Source organism: Petaurus breviceps, unplaced genomic scaffold, assembly GCF_028583685.1.
Source record: "Petaurus breviceps papuanus isolate PSGF00001 unplaced genomic scaffold, PetGlider_PUasm1.0 37, whole genome shotgun sequence".
Classification (NCBI taxonomy): domain Eukaryota; kingdom Metazoa; phylum Chordata; class Mammalia; order Diprotodontia; family Petauridae; genus Petaurus; species Petaurus breviceps.
In genome coordinates this window covers 25,176,121-25,195,797 of record NW_027186296.1, presented here as the reverse complement: position 1 = coordinate 25,195,797, position 19,677 = coordinate 25,176,121, and the positions used below count along the sequence as shown (strand labels likewise).

Sequence of the window (19,677 nt, the reverse complement as noted above, 5' to 3'; positions counted from 1 at the left end):
TTCATTTTACCCCACCTACCAACCTACTTTTTTCATTTCATTTCCCTTTCTCCCATTTACTGAAATACGTGCCCTTTCATCTATGCTGAATAGAGAGGGAGGTGTGTTTTGGCAGAAACACGATGGTGTGGGGATCAGGAAGACATAGGTATTTTATAATAGCTTGGTGACCTTGGAAAATTCTTGAACTTTTCTGAACCTCAGTTTTGTTATCTAAAAAATGGGAAGTTTACACTAGATAATGCCTATGGTTCTTTCTAACTCTAACATTCTATGATAACAAATACCATTTTAACAATAGAATCTCAGTTGGAAGTGGCCTTTGAGGTGATCCAATCAAACCCACATTTTAACATTAATCTCATGAATCCTAACTAATATATCCCTCTTCAAGATTTCAGGTTATAAATAACTCATCACCTGACACAACCCATTCTTCTTTTGGACTACTCTAATAATTAAGAAGCTTTTCCTAAATTTTCTAAAATTTGCCTCTGCAACTTTCACTCGTTCCTAGTTCTACCCTTTGGAGCCAAAAAGAACAAGTCCAACTTTACTTTATTACAGCCCTTTAATATTTGAAGATAGGTATTACTTTCCCTACTTAAATCTTTTTTCTAGTCTCACTTGGTTCCTTTAGCTGATCCTTGTATAGCATAATTACAAGTCCCCTCATCACTTTCCTTTGAATATATACTAGTTTGTCAGGTTTGTTTTTTCATTTGGTGAGGCTGGGTCTCCCAGTCTCACTTAGACTGGAAGTGCAGTTGCCACTCATGGGCTTAATCCAGTACTAATTAGTACAGAAGTTTTATTTAAACCACTCCATTTTTCTGACCTGGAGTGATTCACCCCTCATTAGGCAGCCTAGTGGCCCCTCCACTTCTAAAGGCTTATCATATTTGTGCTAGACAGTGCAGACTCTCAATCGCCTCAGCCCTAGGCATCTCAAACTCTCAAACCCAAGCCATCTACTAGCTTCACGCTTCCCTAGTAGCAAAGATTCCAGGTATGTACCTCCGTGCCCAGCTGTCAGTGTTCTTTTGACACCAAAAACTAAAAATAATGCTCTAGTTGTAGTCTAACCAGGGTAGAATCTGAACCCCTTTTTCTATATATATGCATTTCTTCAGGTGTTGTTCACATTAACTTTTATGACTCCCATATCACACTGTTGGTTCATATTGAATTAAAAATCTACTCATGTAGTTTTGCAACTGATTTTTAAATGTAAGCCTATCCTTCATATTTATCATATTTTGACTATTGAGTTATTGTTATCTATATACATATATACAGATTTGCATGTGGATACATATCTGTACACTTATATGTGTATTATATATTCAGTATACCTATATCATACCTATAACCTACACATGTATATATACATATATATAACATACCTATAACAGGCATGTGTATTTAGTGTTTATGTATGTTTATAGTTGTTTAGGAAGTTTCTGTGAAAGATAATTATCTAAATAGGTGTTGCTATGAAGAAGATGATGGGCATGAGTGTTTGGTTTTGTAGTTTGTAAAGATGCATCTTCAGGATGATAGAAAGCTATCTTATCAATTGGCAGAAATACTGTCCTAGTTGGTGTAGGGAAAATCTAGATCAATAACTATCCTTTCTTTGAATCAGTTATTTGGAGTTCTGAGAAATATTTTAGATTTTGATGTGGGTTATTTTTTTCAACTTTTTCCAATAGCTCCTCCGTCATTTGTGGAATGGCCAGAAAGTTTAACAAGACCCCGCGCTGGCACTGCTCGTTTTGTATGTCAGGCAGAGGGAATTCCCTCACCCAAAATGTCATGGTTGAAAAATGGAAGAAGGATTCATTCAAATGGAAGAATAAAAATGTATAACAGGTAAGATATGTTACTGTTCTGTTGTTTCTTTTTATCACAAGTTTTAAATCTATAATTGCAGATAAGAAAAATGGTGTTTTATGTTTAAATGAGATACAGGTCCCTTAAAAATAATTTTGAAGTGAAACATTTAGGTTGATAATATCCAACATTCCTTGGTATTTTTATGGAAAACAATTTGAAGTATCCTCAATTCCTCAGCCTTTTTCATCTCCAAATAAATATCCGTTTTATTGTCAAGTCTTTTACTTTCCACCTACATAGCTCTTTAATCCATTTAGTTCCCTCTATTTATACTACATAGCACTCTTATTTGGTGCCTTAACCTCTGTCTCCTGGACTGTTTTCGTAGCCCCCTCATGAGTTTCTGTTTCCATGTTTTCTTCTCTTCAGTCTGTTCTTCACACACTGCCAAACTGATATTCCTCCCCAAAAAATGTCTGATCACGTCATTCCCCTGCTCAATAAGCAAAAATGGCCCTTAGTTTCCTCTAGAATAAAATATAAATTCTTCTGTTGGCATTTAAAGCCTTTCACAGATTAAATCCAGTCAACTTTCCAGGTTTATTATCCATTATTCTCCTTCACACATTTTACAGTCCAGCCAATATTGCTGCCACTTGTACAGAAAATTCTGTTTCTCATATACATGTATCTTCACAGGCTCTTCCCCATGCCTAGAATAAATTTTCCTCTTCATTTCCTCTTCTTACAATTTCTGCCTTTCCTCAAGACTCAGCTTAAGTGCCATCCTCCATGAGATCCTTCTTGATTCTCCCAGCTTCTAGTTCATTCCCTGCTTGTTTTTACTTTGTTTTTGTTCTGTATGCCTCATTTTTAAGATGTTCTTTCTGCTGAAAGAATATAAGCCTCTTGAATGCAGATATTTTTTTTTTATTTCTATATAGCCCCATCACCTGGTACAGTACCTGGAATACAATAGAAATTTTTTAAATGGTTGTTGATTGGTCAGAATCCTATAGAATCCAGTTGCATTATTAATGAATGGGAAAAAATTTATTAAGCATCTACTCAGCGCCATGCACTGAAATAAGTTTTGAAAGTACAAATTTTTAAAAATTGTCACAGTCCCCTTTCTCATGGAGCTTACACTTTAATTGAGTAAGACTACACATAAAAGAAAATTCAGCTGTAGGATAGATGGATAGTCCCAGAAGTCCTAAGGGTTCTGTGGTGGTGTGGTTGGACATGGCCCAGAGATCCTCAGGTAACATAAGTAGATCAGATGTGAGTACCCAGAGACTGCAGGGCATAAAGGAAATCAGTGGCAAAGCAGATAGAACTGGTCATCTTCTATCTCATTAGAAGGAATGACATTCTTGATTCTCATCTCATCCAAACCCTATGCCAGCCTTGGGGAATGGAAAAGTTGGAAGAGGTATAGAAGAGGGGTAAAGGAGGATATAAGAGGTAAATGTGCCCCTAGTAGTCACAGGTCATTCTCTTGCTCTTTTATCAAAGAGACAGAATGGTATAGTAGAAACAACATTGGACTCAGAAATTAATAGACCTGGGGTTCCAGCCTAAGTTTTACCACTAACCAGAAGCATGACTTTTAGGCAAGCCATTTCTTGGCTTGAAGCCTTTCTTGCCTTCAGTTTCTTCAGCTGTGAAAAGAGACTCAATGTCCAATTTCCCTCCTATCTCTAAAATTTGTTGAAAATTTTATATACATGTTAGTTAATGTGAATGAACTATAGTTTATGCTGCATAAAATATTTTTATATCTGTTTTGCTAATTTGTAAAAAAAAGAAATACTGAATATGTTCAACGCTATTATATATTGTGATAGTTGTTGTTAGATTATATCCAATTCTATCTCCCCATATGGGGTCACTTTGGTCACATAATAAGAAAAATGGGATGGGGAAGTTAGGTGGCACAGTGAATAGAGCATTGGCCCTGGAGTCAGGAGGACCTGAGTTCAAATTTGACCTCAGACACTTAATAGAAAACTAGCCGTGTGACCTTGGGCAAGTCACTTAAACCCAACTTCCCTACCTTCCCCCCTCCAAAAAGCAAAAAAAACAAAACAAAACAGAAAAGAAAGAAAACCAGGATTCTTTTGAAAAGAACCAGATGTTGGGAAAGATTGAAGGAAAAAGGAAAAGTTGATGGCAGAGGATGAGATGGATAGTTAATAGAAGGACATGGTGTCCTCTGGTTCATGGGGGCATGAAGAGTCAGACATAACTGAATAACTGAACATGAGGATTTCTTGGCAAAGGTAGTGGAGTCATTTGCCTTTCCTTCTCCAGTGGATTAAGGCAAAGAGAGGTTAAGTGGCTTACCCAGGGTCATATAGCTAGTGAATATCTGAGGTCAGATATGAATTCAGGTCTTCCTGATGCAAGGGCCAGCACTTTTATCCACTGAACCACCCAGCTGCCTCCTGTTTTAGTAGTACTGGTCAGTAAGACCAGTGATGAGACCAAATTTTGAAAAATATTTGCCAATAACTTTCTACTAAATTTGAAGAATTTGATTGCAATTGATGAATGAGTGTGCCACATCACCCATGTGAATCATGATAAATTTAACTGTCTTAATACTGAATTAAAACTGTCATATTCCCTTGTAGCCAAATTAGACACTTATTGGCAATGAATTTTACATCATTCAGAATTTGGTTATAGTATAAGAAGAATAATTAGTAGCTAAAAACTCATCTTTAATATAACTTTTGGAAAATTCTTTAGAAATGATGTGACTTGAACAATTTTTTTTTCTTCCCTCAGCAAATTGGTCATTAACCAGATTATTCCTGAAGATGATGCTATTTACCAATGTATGGCTGAGAATAGCCAAGGATCTATTTTGTCCAGAGCCAGACTGACTGTAGTAATGTCAGAAGATAGACCTGGTGCCCCTTGTAATGTTCATGCTGAAACTATGTCAAGTTCAGCCATCCTTTTGGCTTGGGAGAGGCCACTTTACAATTCTGACAAAGTTATTGCTTATTCAGTACACTATATGAAAGCAGAAGGTGAGCACTATTTAAAATTTGTTTTTACATTCCACTGACTAATAAGGGCTTTGTCTCTTGGTAGAAATTATTTACATATTTGTATATAATACTCAAGCAATGTTATTTTTTTAAGTTCTGCTTAAGTCTTTAAACAAAATTGTTAAGTGATATAGATCTAATTTTAAAACAAGCAATACTCTCCCCCCTAAAAAACCCTGAAAATTTTCTTATAGGAAAGTTCTAGATTTTGCTATGTTTCAGACCATGTGTATTTCTTGAAACCTAGTGTAAAGTATTTTTCACTTAGTAAGAATTCTATGCTAAAGGACTTAAGGGTTTCATTTGTACAGAGATATGAACTGCTGAATTAATATTTAATGAAGAGATTAAGGTTATATTATTACATAGAACATAACTTCATTCTAACAGTAAGATTTAATGCAAAGATAGTTTTTCTATAACAATTTATACTAAAGTTATAAAATATATATTATCATTTTCTATACTTGTATTCTTTTCATTCTCATATGCTTTTTAAAGTTATATGAAGTTATACTTCTTAAGTTAGATAAGAAGTTCTTTGTTAAATCGATTTTTTTAAATTAAGTTTGAAATTGAGTCTTTCTTGAAATTTCTGTTCAATTCTATTGGGTCTCATGTATTAGCCTTAAATTTTGCTTACAGAGAAATGCAAAAAAAGACAAAAACAAAAGCTTTTTTAAAAACCCAGAGATTTTTCTAATGGTATCATACAACATTCAGTAGTTAAATACATTCACAGTTTTAATTGCACATCAAGCCAGCATTTTTAAAATATAAACTGAAAACAACTTAAGCTGTTCCAGAAGAATAGTGTAATAATGTTGTCTGAAGATACTAACAGGTGGTTTTTTTTGGCTTTTTTTTTTTAAATTTTAAAGAGGAATGTTTTACATTTAAATTAGGGGTCATGGTAGCAAGAAAGAATGAAGGTCTGATGAGAGTGCATGTTGGAGTATGTTAATTCCCTTGTTAGTGATTTTTAAAAGGCACAAAAGGAATACTGATTTTGGTGGAAGGCTGCTCTTGTTTTCTATTATAGCTGTTTGATTAGAACCTCCACATGAGGCCTACTAGTCCATTCATGGACAGAACAAGGCCCTTTAATTTGAACTCAAGAACCTTGTTTGGCAGGTCAGAAATCGTACTATGGGATTCCTAATTAACAAGCTATTAACTAGTCTGTTGTGAAATGCCCATAATCTTGTCTAATTAAAATGCTATCAAGTTAATTCAGAAATGTGGGAAAACTTAATAGCGGAATTTGCCTTCTGTTTTGTTTATAAATTCAGTTGTGCAGAGCAGGCGCTGCAGCCTTTAGAGAGTTTTGATTAAGTTGACATGCATTTGCTGTGAATTGTTAAGGAAGCACAGTAGCTCTCAGTGCACTTGTTCCGCTTTACAGGTTCAGTCTATAGGAATTAAATCCAACAAAGACAAACCCTGCTCTATACTTTGCCGTGCATATATTAATAAGAATTGATGAGAATTTTTTTTCCCTCAAAAGAGACTCATTACAGGACAAAACATTTTAAAAATTACATTTTGTGCCGGTCCTTTTGCCTTCAGCATAAAAGAAAGTAAAAACTCATGTCACTCTAATTTAATAGATTTGTTAGGAGCAAAATGAGATCTTTTGCTAGATAACTTTTTTGTTTGTTTGTTTGTTTTAAAAGAGAGTAATTGCATCACCTCCTCTGTGGTCAAATATGAAGCCTTTGCAATTAAGATTTAAAAAAAAACACATTGACTTTAAATAGAATTAAGATCAATTTGAATAAGACTTTGCAGAGTTTTATGTTGTATTACTGTATACTGCCTACTCTGTTTTGACTTAGTATTGAATAAAGTTTAGGTAAGATTAATTGTGTTCAAGATGATCTGATTCAGCAAAAATTGCTGACTATGGCAATTTGTGATGAGACATTGTTCTTTTCAGGAAGCTGCTAATTTCCAGTTTGCATTTGTTAGGGGAATGGTAGACACCAAGTAGGGAGTTAACGATTAGGATGATATGCTTGTTACAATGATAGACCTACATTTTGAAGATATATCATTTTATATACTAATTATTATTTCTTTAATTCAGGTTTAAATAATGAAGAGTATCAAGTAGTCATTGGAAATGATACAACCCATTATATTATTGATGACTTAGAGCCAGCCAGCAATTATACTTTTTACATTGTGGCATATATGCCAATGGGAGCCAGCCAGATGTCTGATCATGTGACTCAGAATACACTTGAAGATGGTAAGAAAATAACCCTAGAGAACTGAAATATTTTGTTAAAATTGATATTTTGTAATTAATCTGAATTATGGAAGATCGTAACTGTTTTATATTTTTAAAATTATACAGCTGTGCTCATCTTTCATCTCATGTCTGGTTTTAAGTTACAATATTATTAAGTGCATTATAAAATAATTTAAATGTTAAGTTATATATAAAATAATGTTAATAACTTAAAATGCAGATAATTAAATCAGAACTTAATAAGATTGTCTTGTAGTTGTTTCCTTAGCATTAAGACATATAATTGAGATTCTAAATATGATGCTACACCTTGAGTCATTTAAAAGAGAAAATTATTTAGATTACACTGAATGTGGTTTAGGCATTTTACGGTGCAATCTTAAATTTATATAAAGAGTTTCTAACAAGGGGCTTGAAGTACCTGACATAATGTTGAGGCAAATTATTTCAACTTATGGAGTTTTGCAAGGTTCTATATTATTTACATGAATCTTAGTATCAGTTTCATAGGTTAAAAATATTTGAAAATTTTTGAAAGATTTCTTATTTATGTGTGACATATTTAGTTTACATTACTTCTTCAGCCCAGTTATCAGACCTGTGCATTAGAAATTAAGTGCTATTAGGTGTCAGCCCCGGAGTCAGGAGGACCCGAGTTCAAATGTGACCTTAGACACTTAACGCTTACCAGCCATGTGACCTTGGGCAAGTCACTTAACCCCAATTGCTCTGCCTTCCCCCCTCCAAAAAAAAAAAGAAATTAAGTGTTATGTTAATCAAAGAGGTATAAATTAAAATAAACTTTTGAGTTGTTGCCTCATGTCCATCCAGTAGAGAAATATAATTAAATTCAAGAAATTCTGCTGATGAGGTTGTGGAGAAACAAAGCTACTATTTAAATATCTTTTTGTGATGGAAAAAATAATGCAGTTAGAATTAGAAGAAAAACAGTGAAAAATCTTTGCAGCATATTTCTCTAATGACCATCTTATATCCATGATATATAAGAAATTGATGCAAATATACAAGAATAAGAGCCATTTCCCAATAAATAAATGGTCCAAGGATTTGAACAGGCAGTTTTTAAATGAAATAATGGAAGTTAACCATAAACATTTGAAAAAATGCTCCAGACCACTAACAGTAAGAGAAATATGAATTGAAACAACTCTCAGATTTTTTTTCACACCTATCAGATGAGCAGATATAACAAAAAAAATGAAAATGAAAATTGTTAGAGGGGCTACGAGAAGTTAGGTACACAGTGGAACTGTGAATTGGTCCCGTCATTCTGTAAACAATTTGGAACTCCCTCAAAGTCACTAAACTAAGCATATTCTTTGACCTCCTGATAATACTCCTAGGCACATATTTCAGAAAGGTCAAAGAAAGAGAAGAAAGCACCCACATGCACAAAAAATATTTATAGCAGTACTTTTTGTTGTATCAGAGAACTGGAAACAAAGTAGGTGCCCATCATTTGGAGAGTGGCTGAACAAATCATGGCATATAAATGGAATGGAATGTTATTGCACTGTAAGCCACAACCAATAGGACACATTCAGAGAAACCTAGGAAGATTTCTATAAACTAATATAGAGTCAATTGAAGGGAAGCAGAAGAACAATTTCACTTTGTCCCTTCCAGCCAAATCAATGGTCAAGTCAGCAAGATTTAACTAAGTACTTCGGATATGCTAGATACTATGGTAAGTACTAAGGACATGAAGAAAGGCAAAAGAAAAAAGAAAAAAAACAACCAGGGTCCTTGCTCTCAAGGAGTTGACATTTTAATGGGAGAGACAATATACAAACAATGATGTGTATGCAAGATACGTATAGTGTAAATGGGAGGCAATTTCAGAGGGAAGGCACTAGGAATGGAGTAGGGACTGGAAAGCCTCTTATAGAAGGTTGGATTTGAGGTGAAACTTGAAAGAAGCCAGGGAAACAAGGAGGGAAACCATTCTAGTCATAGAGGACAGACATTGAAAAGGCATAAAGTAGGGTGATGGAGTGTCATTGGTGAGAAACAACAAGAAGGCCAGTAGTGCCAGACCAAAGACCTTATGAAGGGGAGTGAGGTGTAAGAAGACTGGAAAGACAGGAAAAGGCCAGGTTGTGAAGGTATTTAAAGCCAAACACAGGATCTTATATTTGATTCTAGAGGTAATATGAAGCCTCTGACCAGTAAATCAGTTAATAAGCATTTATTAGATGCCTACTCTGTGACAGGCATTGGCTAAGTGCTGGGCATACAAAGAAAGGCAAAAAACAAAAACCAGTCCCTGTTCTTAAGGAGCTCACAGTTTAAGTGAAGGAGAAAATATGAAAAACAACTATGTTCAAATAAGATGCCCAGGATAAATTGGAGATGATCACAGAGGAAAGATGCCCAATCACCAGCTGATGATACAATACTAAAGGTCAGGGAAGAAACTAGGGCTAGATATATAGCTCCAAAAATCAAATCTAATATTTTTGGCTATACTGATACCTGATAATGTTCATGTAAACCATTTAATTAAAAATAAATTAAGATGGTGTAAATCCCTGAAGTAAAATTCACTGTTTATATGGTGATGGAAAAAATGTCTTTGTTTCTTAACTTTCTCTTCTCCTGTCTCTGAAGCAATAGAAAAAGAAATTTTTTCATCCAGGAACTTGAGAACAAATATTTTTCTGTATTCCTCTGTTTGGTCTGTCCTGTCATTTTTTTATATCTATACTGAAAGCTGCCTCTTTTAGGATAGCTACCCATACTTCTGTTCTTTTCCTTTTTCCCTCATGTACTAGCTGGAAAGGAGTTGAAACTATCATAAAAATTCTTTTATTCTTGCTGCGTTTTTTTTTAATTCTCTCTAAAACCTCTAACTGAAAATCTTTCTTTAATGAACTTTATTTCCTTTTAGATTTTGGCCTTTTAATTTCCTTTTAGAGCTAACACAGGTTTTTTACACTTACCTTCAAATCAGCTCACTCTACTATTCTCATTTCCCAATGTTTATTAAATCATACTCTCAATTCTATCTAAACTCACCTCTTTTGATGTTCCTATTTTTGTATTGTACATATTAACTCCTTTATTGATGGTATTATTATTGCCATGAAGGTGACCTGGTTTCTCAGAGACTATACCAGTAGACCACAAACTTCAGAGATTTTACCAAGCTGGAAAAAGTCCTTCTTTCCAAACCCCTTCTATTTGCACCCTGGTCTGTTGCCTCCTGTCTTCTCTGGAAACTTGCCCCTTTTATTGCCTCTCCTCCTTTGCAGAATCTCCTTGTCTACTGGATTCTTCTCTACTGTCTATAAATATTCCTACCTCTCCCCTGTCTAAAAAACAAACAAATCAAATCTTGATAATCATCTGATCCCCTTAAAACTGTTATCCTATACTTCTTTTCTCTTTCATAGCTGTAGTCCTTTATAAAAAATCTTTGCTTCCACTTCATGTCTTTTTCTTCCATTAACAGTTTGCCCCCCACCCCCACTCCATCCTACCAGTTGACTGAATCATTTTTTCCATGGTCACCATCACTCTTTCTGAATTCAGATTTTTTTTTTACTTCTTCCTCTGTAAAGACAGTACTTTGACTCTTCAAATATTTTAGCTTATTCTGTTTTAGGGCAACTCTATTATTACTAGCACCAGCTGGATGCCAGTCCCTCTATCTTTTAGGCATAGTGGAGCAATATGAATGTTTCCTGTCTGAGGTCCTTCTGTTCATCTTTTGCTGATCTCTGTTGCAAGACAGAGCACTGTCACATTACAATACTATCCAGAGCAAGCCTGTGCCTTTTGGTTTTCTGCAGCATGAGGGAAAAGAGGAGCTTTATAGAGTCATGTTATATAGATAGCCCATGAGTCAGTTTTAAGCAGCCTTGTCATAGCATAGTGATTGGTGAGGAAGGGGATGCTGAATGAGTGTGTTAGGGGTTAGCCTTGTTTTCTGTTAGTTCATCAGGTTTTACCTCATTTTTAACTGGTGTCTTTGGAAACATGGAAATAAAGGAAATTGCTTTATCTGTTATACAAGATTTCTATATTGGAGATGTTTGAGAGGTCATGAGGATACAAGAAAATGTCTTTTCCTCCATCTTGTTGGTCACCTGACCATCCAGCCTACCATAACTCTTTTTTTTTCTAGCTTTTATTTAGCCCTTTATTTTTCCCCACTTACATGTAAAAACAATTTTTAACATTTGTTTTTAAAACTTTGAGTTCAGAATTCTCTCCCTTCTCCCCCATTGAGAAAGCAAGCAATTCCATATATGTTACATATGTGTAGTCATGCAAAGCATATTCATAATAGCCATGTTGTGAAAGAAAACAGACAAAAAAACTCAAGAAAAATAAAGAAAGTTTAAAAAGTATGCTTCAATTTGTATTTAAATACCAACAGTTCTTTCTCTGGGGATGGATAGCATTTTTCATCATAAGCCCTTTAGAGTTGTCTTGGATCATTGTATTCCTAAGAATAGCTAAGTCTTTCACAATTAATCTTCTTCCAATATTACTGTTATTTCGTACACAGTACATTTCACTCTGCATCAGCTCATGCAAGTCTTCCAAGTTTTTTCTGAGAGCATCCTGCTCATCATTTCTTATAGTACAACCATCACAATCACATACTACAACAACTTGTTCAGCCATTCCCGAACTGATAGGCATCCCTTCAATTCCCCATTCTTTTTTTTTTTGAGGCAATTGGAGTTAAGTGACTTGCCCACAGTCACACAGCTGGTAATTGTGTCAAGTGTCTGAGGCTCGATTTGAATTCAGGTCCTCCTGACTCCAGGGCCGGTGCTCTATTCACTGTGCCACCTAGCCTCCCTTCAACTCCCCATTCTTTACCCCCCAGAAAAGAGCTACTATAAATGTTTCCCCACATATATAGGTCCTTTTTTCTTTTTTTTTAATCTCTTTTGGGATACAGACCTAGTAGAATAATAACTCTTAATTGCTAATTGTGATGGTCTTTCTACCATCCTTCTTGACCTCTGCAGCATTTGGCACTGCTGACCTCTCCTTCCTTTTAATTACTCTCCCCTCCCTCCTTTGGATCACTGTTCTCTCCTTGTTCTTTTACTCTCAGTTTCTTTTGCTAGATTGTTAATTGTGTCCCACTCTCTAACCTTAGTCCTTTCCCCAAGTTTCGGTCTTAGTTCCTCTTCTCTTCTCTTTCTTTGTGATCTCATCAGCTTCATGATTTCAATGATCACTTCTGTACAGTAACTGCCACATTTGTGTATCTAGCCCTAATCTCTCTGCTGAACTTTAGTGCAGCAGCACCAAATACCTGCTAGGCACTTCTCTCTGGACATCACTGTTCCATAGGCATCTTAAATGCAGTATGTCCAAAATAAAGCTTTCTTTTACCACTAAAATTACCCTTCTTTCAAACCTTTTTTTTTTTGATGCACTGCCATTTTTATTGTCATCCAAATTTATAATCTTACAGTTATCATCAAATCTTTCCCTTTCTTTCATGCTTATTATCCAATAAATTGCCAAGTCTAGTCACTTCTAGCTGTACATTTTTTATATCCGCTTCCTTCTCTCTGCTCAAATGACCACCCCAACTAATTCGGGCTTTCATCATTTCCTGCCTAGATTACTGGGGGGTAGTTCCTTCACCTTTCTACTCTATCTGCCATAGAGATGCCAAAAATATCTCTAAGCTTAGGTTTGACTTGAAATCAAGTCATTATTATTCTCAAGAATCTTCACTAACTTAAAATATGATTTCTCACTTTAACATTTAAAACTCTAAACTATTTCAGGCTGCTTCTTCAACCAGTCTGAACTGAATTTGAAGCCCAGTGGCTTATCTTGTGAAGATCATCTTAGCTAAATTTATCATCAAAAAGTTGGCCACAGGATGATGAATCTTCTGACCATTATGACTCCCAAAGAGTCTACAATCTACTTTGTTACAGAAAGGACCTACATCAATTAAACTACTAATCTTTGGAGTATTGAAGAAGTATTAGTTTGTTGGTAAACCTTACAAGCAGGAATTACATCTCTTCATTATGGATTCATTACAAGCTGATATTTTTCCTGTATGCATAAGGAAGATTTAGTGAATGTTCACTGACACATTAGATTCCAGATTGATGCCCCCATTTTCTTTTATTTACAGTGCCTTTAAGACCTCCTGAAATTAGTTTGACAAGTCGAAGCCCTACAGACATTCTCATCTCTTGGCTACCAATCCCAGCCAAATACCGGAGAGGCCAAGTTATACTTTATCGAGTGTCCTTTCGAATCAGTACAGAGAGTTCTATTCAAGTTTTGGAACTTCCAGGAACCATTCATGAATACCTGTTGGAGGGCCTGAAACCTGATAGTGTCTACCTGGTGAGAATTACTGCTGCAACAAGAGTAGGTTTGGGAGAGGCATCGGTATGGACTTCACATAGGACACCAAAAGCTACAAGTGTGAAAGGTAAACTTTCTTAAACACCTCATGAGGTGTGGCGGAATCTTTTTTATTTCATTCCCTGAAGTACCATGATATTTGGACCTAATGATTTTATATTTGAAACTAGAAAATTTCTGTTTCATGCTTCATTGAATTTTGCTCCATTTTTCTGATAGGGCAAACTTCTAAAATTTAGAAGAATTAAATCAGTTTTGTAGCAGTAGGTCTGTTTTTCAAAATTTTGCTCTCCTTTCTATTTCTTTCTTCCATTCTTTTATTTTTCCCATTCTTTTCTTCATTTAATTCCTCCACTCTTTTAAAAGCTTTGATGGGTTTTTTTTTGTCCTTTCTTCTTTTAACATTGTTTGTCTTCATAATAACTCCTTTTCCTAGCATTTGCAATTCCCCAAAGCTTGTAGCCTGTGTCTTCTATTGTGTGCTTGACTATTTTTTATCCTTATAGAAAAGAAGAAAAAAATTAATTTTTTTCTAGGTAGTAGCAAGTACATAAAGGAGTGTATCCATGCCTATTTCATTGCCCTAGTTTTGGTCTCCAAAATACAGAAATTCTGAAAAACATTTCACTATGTAGCTATAAATTTTGACTGCATCAGGAAAGCCAAGTGGCAGAGCATTATGTCCAATGAATGGCTGTTGTTTGGGAGGGTCTTGGTGAAGGAGAAATGTATTTCTTTTAAAGACTGACACTAGTAGTAAATAATGAGCTATAGAGAAAGAGACTGGTTTGAAAAAAAAGTCCAAGAATTTGTTACACAAAGTGCAAAAAACCCCAACCCTCTTATAAGTCATTAGTTGCCCAATGGGGGAATTTGCAAGAGAAAAGACATCTACTTATAATTAGCATCTTTTTGCATAGAAACTGTTGGGTTGCTTTTAAAAAAAAACTCCTTTAACATCTTGTTTACACTATTAATTTGTATAGGAAATCCTTTCTTCAGATATAGTGCAAACATGGGTCTTCATTCTAGATGAATTATCACCAATTGCAAATTAATGACTTTTTATTGTGATTATGAGGTTTGGGGGTTTGTTTTTTTTTTCCCTAACCAGTATGATGCAAAGAGGGTTAGGTTTAAAGGGAAGGAGGGAACAAGCACTTATTAAGTGCCTACTTTATACTGGACACTGTGCTAAATGCTTAACAAATATTTCTCATTTGAGATAAGAGAACTTGTTTTCCAGTATCCTCTGAGACTTTAAGTCAGGTAACTTCTTTTACTCCTAAGGCAACTCATTTCACTGATAGAGAGCTCTAATTCTTTTTTTTTTTTTTTGCTTTTTGGAGGGCAACTGGGGTTAAGTAACTTGTCCAAAGTCACACAGCTAGTTTTATGTCAAGTGTCTAAGGCCGAATTTGAACTCGGGTCTTCCTGACTCCAGGGCTGGTGCTCTATTCACTGCACCACCTAGGCACCTAGCCGCCCCCAAGAGCGCTAATTTTTAAGAAGGGGTGTTTTGTTCTCTTTTGTCTTATTTTCCCTCTAAACCAAAGTAGAGCTTTCAGTAACTTCTGTGTACTGGTCCTAGTTTGCTGAGTGGGGATAAGCAGAACAAAGTTAATCTCTTTTCTCTATGCTAGACCTTTAATTACTGACAAATAGGAATTCTCATCTTTTCTAAATTTTCTCTAGCCTAAATAGTTTGAGCTCTTTCAATTTAGTTTTATGATCTTGAGACCCTTCAACATCCTGGTTGCCCTCTTCTGGACACCTCTAGCTTATCCTTATTATTCCTAAAATAGGGTTCCAAGAAGTAAGTGCCACCCTCCAGATGTGGTGTCATGAACTATTGGTTGGTAACAGATATTAGGCAGCTTTTGGGGGGAGAGGAGAGGAATGGTGCTAAAAACATTTATTTCCTTCAGTGTTTCATCAAGAAGATGAAATTCATTTTTTGGCTCTAGATTTTCCAACAGTTTGTTAAATTTAATACTTTCCTTTTGTTTATTTGTTAGATCTGTTCATCACTGAGAAACACTCAGATCTCCTACAATTATAGCAGCATTACCATATGTCCTTAGGCTTTGATCCTATGTCTCTGTAAACGCAGCTTGAAACTCAATACTTTTATATATATTAAGTTTTTCTTACCTGGTTATACTTTTTAAGTTCTGTTCTTGTTTTTATTTTTAAATGTCCAGCCCCAAAGTCTCCAGAGTTACGTTTGGAGCCTCTGAATTGTACCACCATTACAGTGAGGTGGCAGCAAGATTCTGAAGACACAGCAGCTGTTCAGGGTTACAAGTTATACTACAAAGAGGAAGGGCAACAGGAAAATGGACCCATTCTTTTGGATGCCAGTGACTTTCTTCATACCATTAGTGGTTTAGGTGAGTGTATAACTTTGTTCTTTTTTTTTCCTGACTAAGTAGAACAAAGAAATTGAACTTAAGAAGGAGAAACAGATAGAGTAACAAACAGAACTGAAAAAATTTTTTTTTCCTAAACCACTTTATTTCTTGCGACAAAACAGGTTTTTGTGCTGTTGGAAGCTTTTCAAAATTTCAGTTACACATTTTGTCTTCTTACTTTTCCTCTGACTTTGTATCTCTCCTTTTCTTTATAATATAGACTTCTAGTAGAGCATTAGATTAATCCTGTTTAATTATGTTTTGAGTGAGTGAAACAAAAATTCAGGGTAAAAGTATCAATTGACTTGATTTCTTTTCCAATGGGAAATTTAAATCTGTATCTAATTCTCATTAACAGATAGAAAATGGTTGCTAAGGTGGAAATGATGTGATCCTTGGGTGGGAGGAGGGAGAAACACTTTCTCCTAAAGTTGATAATAGAAAAGGAGATGAAAGCTGAACATAATCTGGTATGTGCTGTAGAGTTTGGGGAAGCAGATGTTAATGGCTGAGAAGTAGGATCCCATTGACCTTATATTCTACAGGAATAGACAGAGCAGGAGGGATGGAAAGCTTTCGAGAATGAATTTCTAGGGGGGTGCACAAAGAATTTGCCATATAATTTAAGTTTTTAAAAAGATATGTACAGAATTTGGAAACAAGGAAAAATAATAGAGATGAATAAAAAAAAGTATAACATGCATGCCACAAGGTAATTAAGCATGTAGTTCAAGGGAATGATATATAATTTATCTATGTTTTACAAAGTATTTGATACATTATCTAATTCTATTCTAATGAAAAAATGGAGAGATGTGAGCTAGACTATAGTACAATTAGATTATGTGGAACTGGTTAAGATTCAAAGAGTTGCTATTATGGATGGCTCTCAACTTGGCAAGGTCTCTAAAGTAGAGTGCTCCAGGGATCTTTGGTTGACCTTCAGCCGTTTAACATTTTTATCCGTGATCTGAACAAAGGCATAGATGGCATGCTCTTCATATTTGCATTTGACACCAAGCTGCAAGGGATAACCAACACCCAGAATGTCAGTCATAATTCAAAAAGATTCCAACAGTCTAAGACATTGAACAGAATCTAATAAGCTGAAATTTAGTGGGGATACATCATAGACTTAGGACTGGAAATTATTTCAGAAGCCTTCTATTTTGTAAATGAAGAAACAGGTCCAGAAATTGGATTTTGCCCACGTCTCATTAAAAAAAAAAGTCAGATGTGGGATTTGAGTCCCTAGTTCAAATGTCACTAGAATAAATACTCTTTCAACTGTGCTATATTGGCTTACAGTTGGGACCAAAAACAAACAAACAAAAAATTGTCTCAGGTATAACATAGGGGAGTGAGACATGAATAGAAAACAGTTTGTCTGAAAATCACTTAAAAGGATTTTAGTGAATTGCAAGCTTAATGTGAGTCAGTGGCATGATGTAGCAGCCAAAAATGCTTTGCAGTCAGTCTTGGGCTGAACTGAGAGGCAAAATTTCCAGGAATATTGCAAGGGAACCACTGTTCTTCCTGTTTTCCAGGTTTTCAACCTTAGCATCATCCTTGACCCTTCACTCTCATTTACCCCACATGGCCAATCAGCTGCCACATCTTACCATTTCTGTCTTCACAACATGTGTTGCGTACATCCCCTTCCCTACATTCACACAACTACCGCCCAGTGTCAAACCCTCATCACCTCTTGCCTGGACTATCGCAACAACCTCCTATTGTCTCCCGACCTCCAACCTTTCCCCAGTCCAATCTGTCCTCCATATTGTTGCCAAAGTGATTTTACTAAAGTGACATGTCACCCATGTCAAACTCCAGTGTCTCCCTCTGTTATCTCTAGAATTAAATATAAATGCCTCTTCACATTTAAATATCTTTACAGCCCGGCCCTTCCCACCTTTTCAGTCTTTGTACACATGACTCCCCTTCATGTACTCTGTGAACTAGTCATACTTGTCTGTAGTGATTCTGCATACCTGGTGCTGTCTCCTACCTCATGCCTTTCTGCTGGCTGTCCCCAATGCCTGCAATACTCTTTCTCTACCTCTTGGACTCTCCATTAGGGTACAGGGAAATACTAAGATACTGCTCTCAACAGTCTTGATTTCTTGTTAGACCCAGCTCAGGCATCACTCACCTTCTTCATGAAGTCTCTCCTAATCCCCTCAACTGCTTATTGTCATTGTTCAGTCGTTTTAGTCATGTCTGACTCTTTGGTACTCCATTTGGGGTTTTCTTGGCAAAGATACTAGAGTGGTTTGCCATTTCCTTCTCCAGCTCTTTTTTGTAAATGAGAAAATTGAAGCAAACAGGGTTCAGTGACTTGCCAAGGGTCACACAGCTAGGAAGTATCTGAGGCTGGATTTAAACTAAGGAAGATAAGTCTTCTTGATTCTATCCCCTGCACCACATAGCTGGCCTGTTGATATACCACAGTACTATTATGTCCTCATTTTGTATAGATTATATGTGTATGTTGTCTCCCCCATTATAATATGAGCTTCTTGGAGGCAAGGACTCCTTTTCTTTATATTCCCAGAGTTTAGCAGAGTGCCTGCCACATGCATGACTTATTAAGTGCTTACTGATTGACCGATGGTCTCATTGCTCTGATCAGACCTTCTTGTACAGAGTGAATTGTATTTAATTCTCTGAGCCATAGTTTGAAAAAACATTGGTAAGCTATAAAGCAATCAAAATGGGGAAGGACATTGAGTCTTTGCCATGGGATAGGCTGAAGGAATGACACCCTAACCTAGAGAAAACTCAGAGAGCTTATGATAGCTATGTTTAAAGGAATGCTGTGTTAACTTGTTCTGTCTGTCCCCAGAAGGCAGAACCCAGAGTAATGTATAGAAGTTACAAAGAAGCAGACTTAAACTTTATATAAGGAAAAATTCATTAGCTGTATTATCCAAAAATATAATGGGCTCCTGTTTAAAGGTAATGAATTCCCCCTCCTTGAAGGTCTTCATGCCAAGGCTGAATGGCCATTGATGTGTTATATTAAAGGTGATTAGGCAACCTGGTGGTAAATAAAGAGATCATGGTTCTGGGAGGAGTGGAGTGACACAAAGTGCTGAACTTGAGACCAGAAAGACCTGCCTTTGAATCCTGCTTCAGACTCTTAACTCTTTGACCCTGGGCAAATCATACTTTGAAAAGTTTTAAGTGCTATATAAATGCTGACCATATGATGTGGTAGTATGGCCTCTGTTTGGCTTTTAAAGGCCTTCCTAACCTAATCTCTTCCTACCTTTCCTGTCTTTTTATACTTTACTCCCCTCTACATATGCTAGGATCCAGTGACATTGGCTTCCCTTGCTGTTCCTCTCCTAAGACACTACATGTCCCCACATCCTCACCTCTACCTCCTGGCCTCCCTGGCTTCCTTCAAATCCTAGTTAAAATCCCACCTTCAGAAAGGCTTTCCCTTGCTCCCTTAATGCTAGTGCTTTCCCTCTGAGATTATTAACAGTTTATCCTTCACATAGCTTGTTTATACAAAGTTGTTTATGACGTTGTCTCCCCACCAAGACCATGAGTTCCTTGGGAGCAGGGATTGACTTTTACCTTTCTTTCTCTCCTTAGCACTCAGCATAGTGCTTGTCAACGTGAAAGATAATAAATGCTTGTTGACTTGAGCTGGACTAAATGTCGGTCAGTCATTCAACAGATATTTATTAAGCCTTTACTA

The 19,677-nt window shown here is 36.0% G+C and overlaps 1 protein-coding gene across 1 annotated transcript in view; it reads left to right on the top strand.

Annotated features, from left to right (window-relative positions):
- PRTG (protogenin) overlaps positions 1–19,677 on the top strand; it is a 150,144-nt gene that overhangs the window by 64,824 nt on the left and 65,643 nt on the right. The window contains exons 7-11 of the mRNA XM_069098104.1: positions 1,716–1,875; positions 4,636–4,883; positions 6,994–7,158; positions 13,310–13,615; positions 15,753–15,941. Coding sequence (XP_068954205.1) covers positions 1,716–1,875; positions 4,636–4,883; positions 6,994–7,158; positions 13,310–13,615; positions 15,753–15,941 — 1,068 coding nt within the window. The remainder of the gene's footprint in view (positions 1–1,715; positions 1,876–4,635; positions 4,884–6,993; positions 7,159–13,309; positions 13,616–15,752; positions 15,942–19,677) is intronic.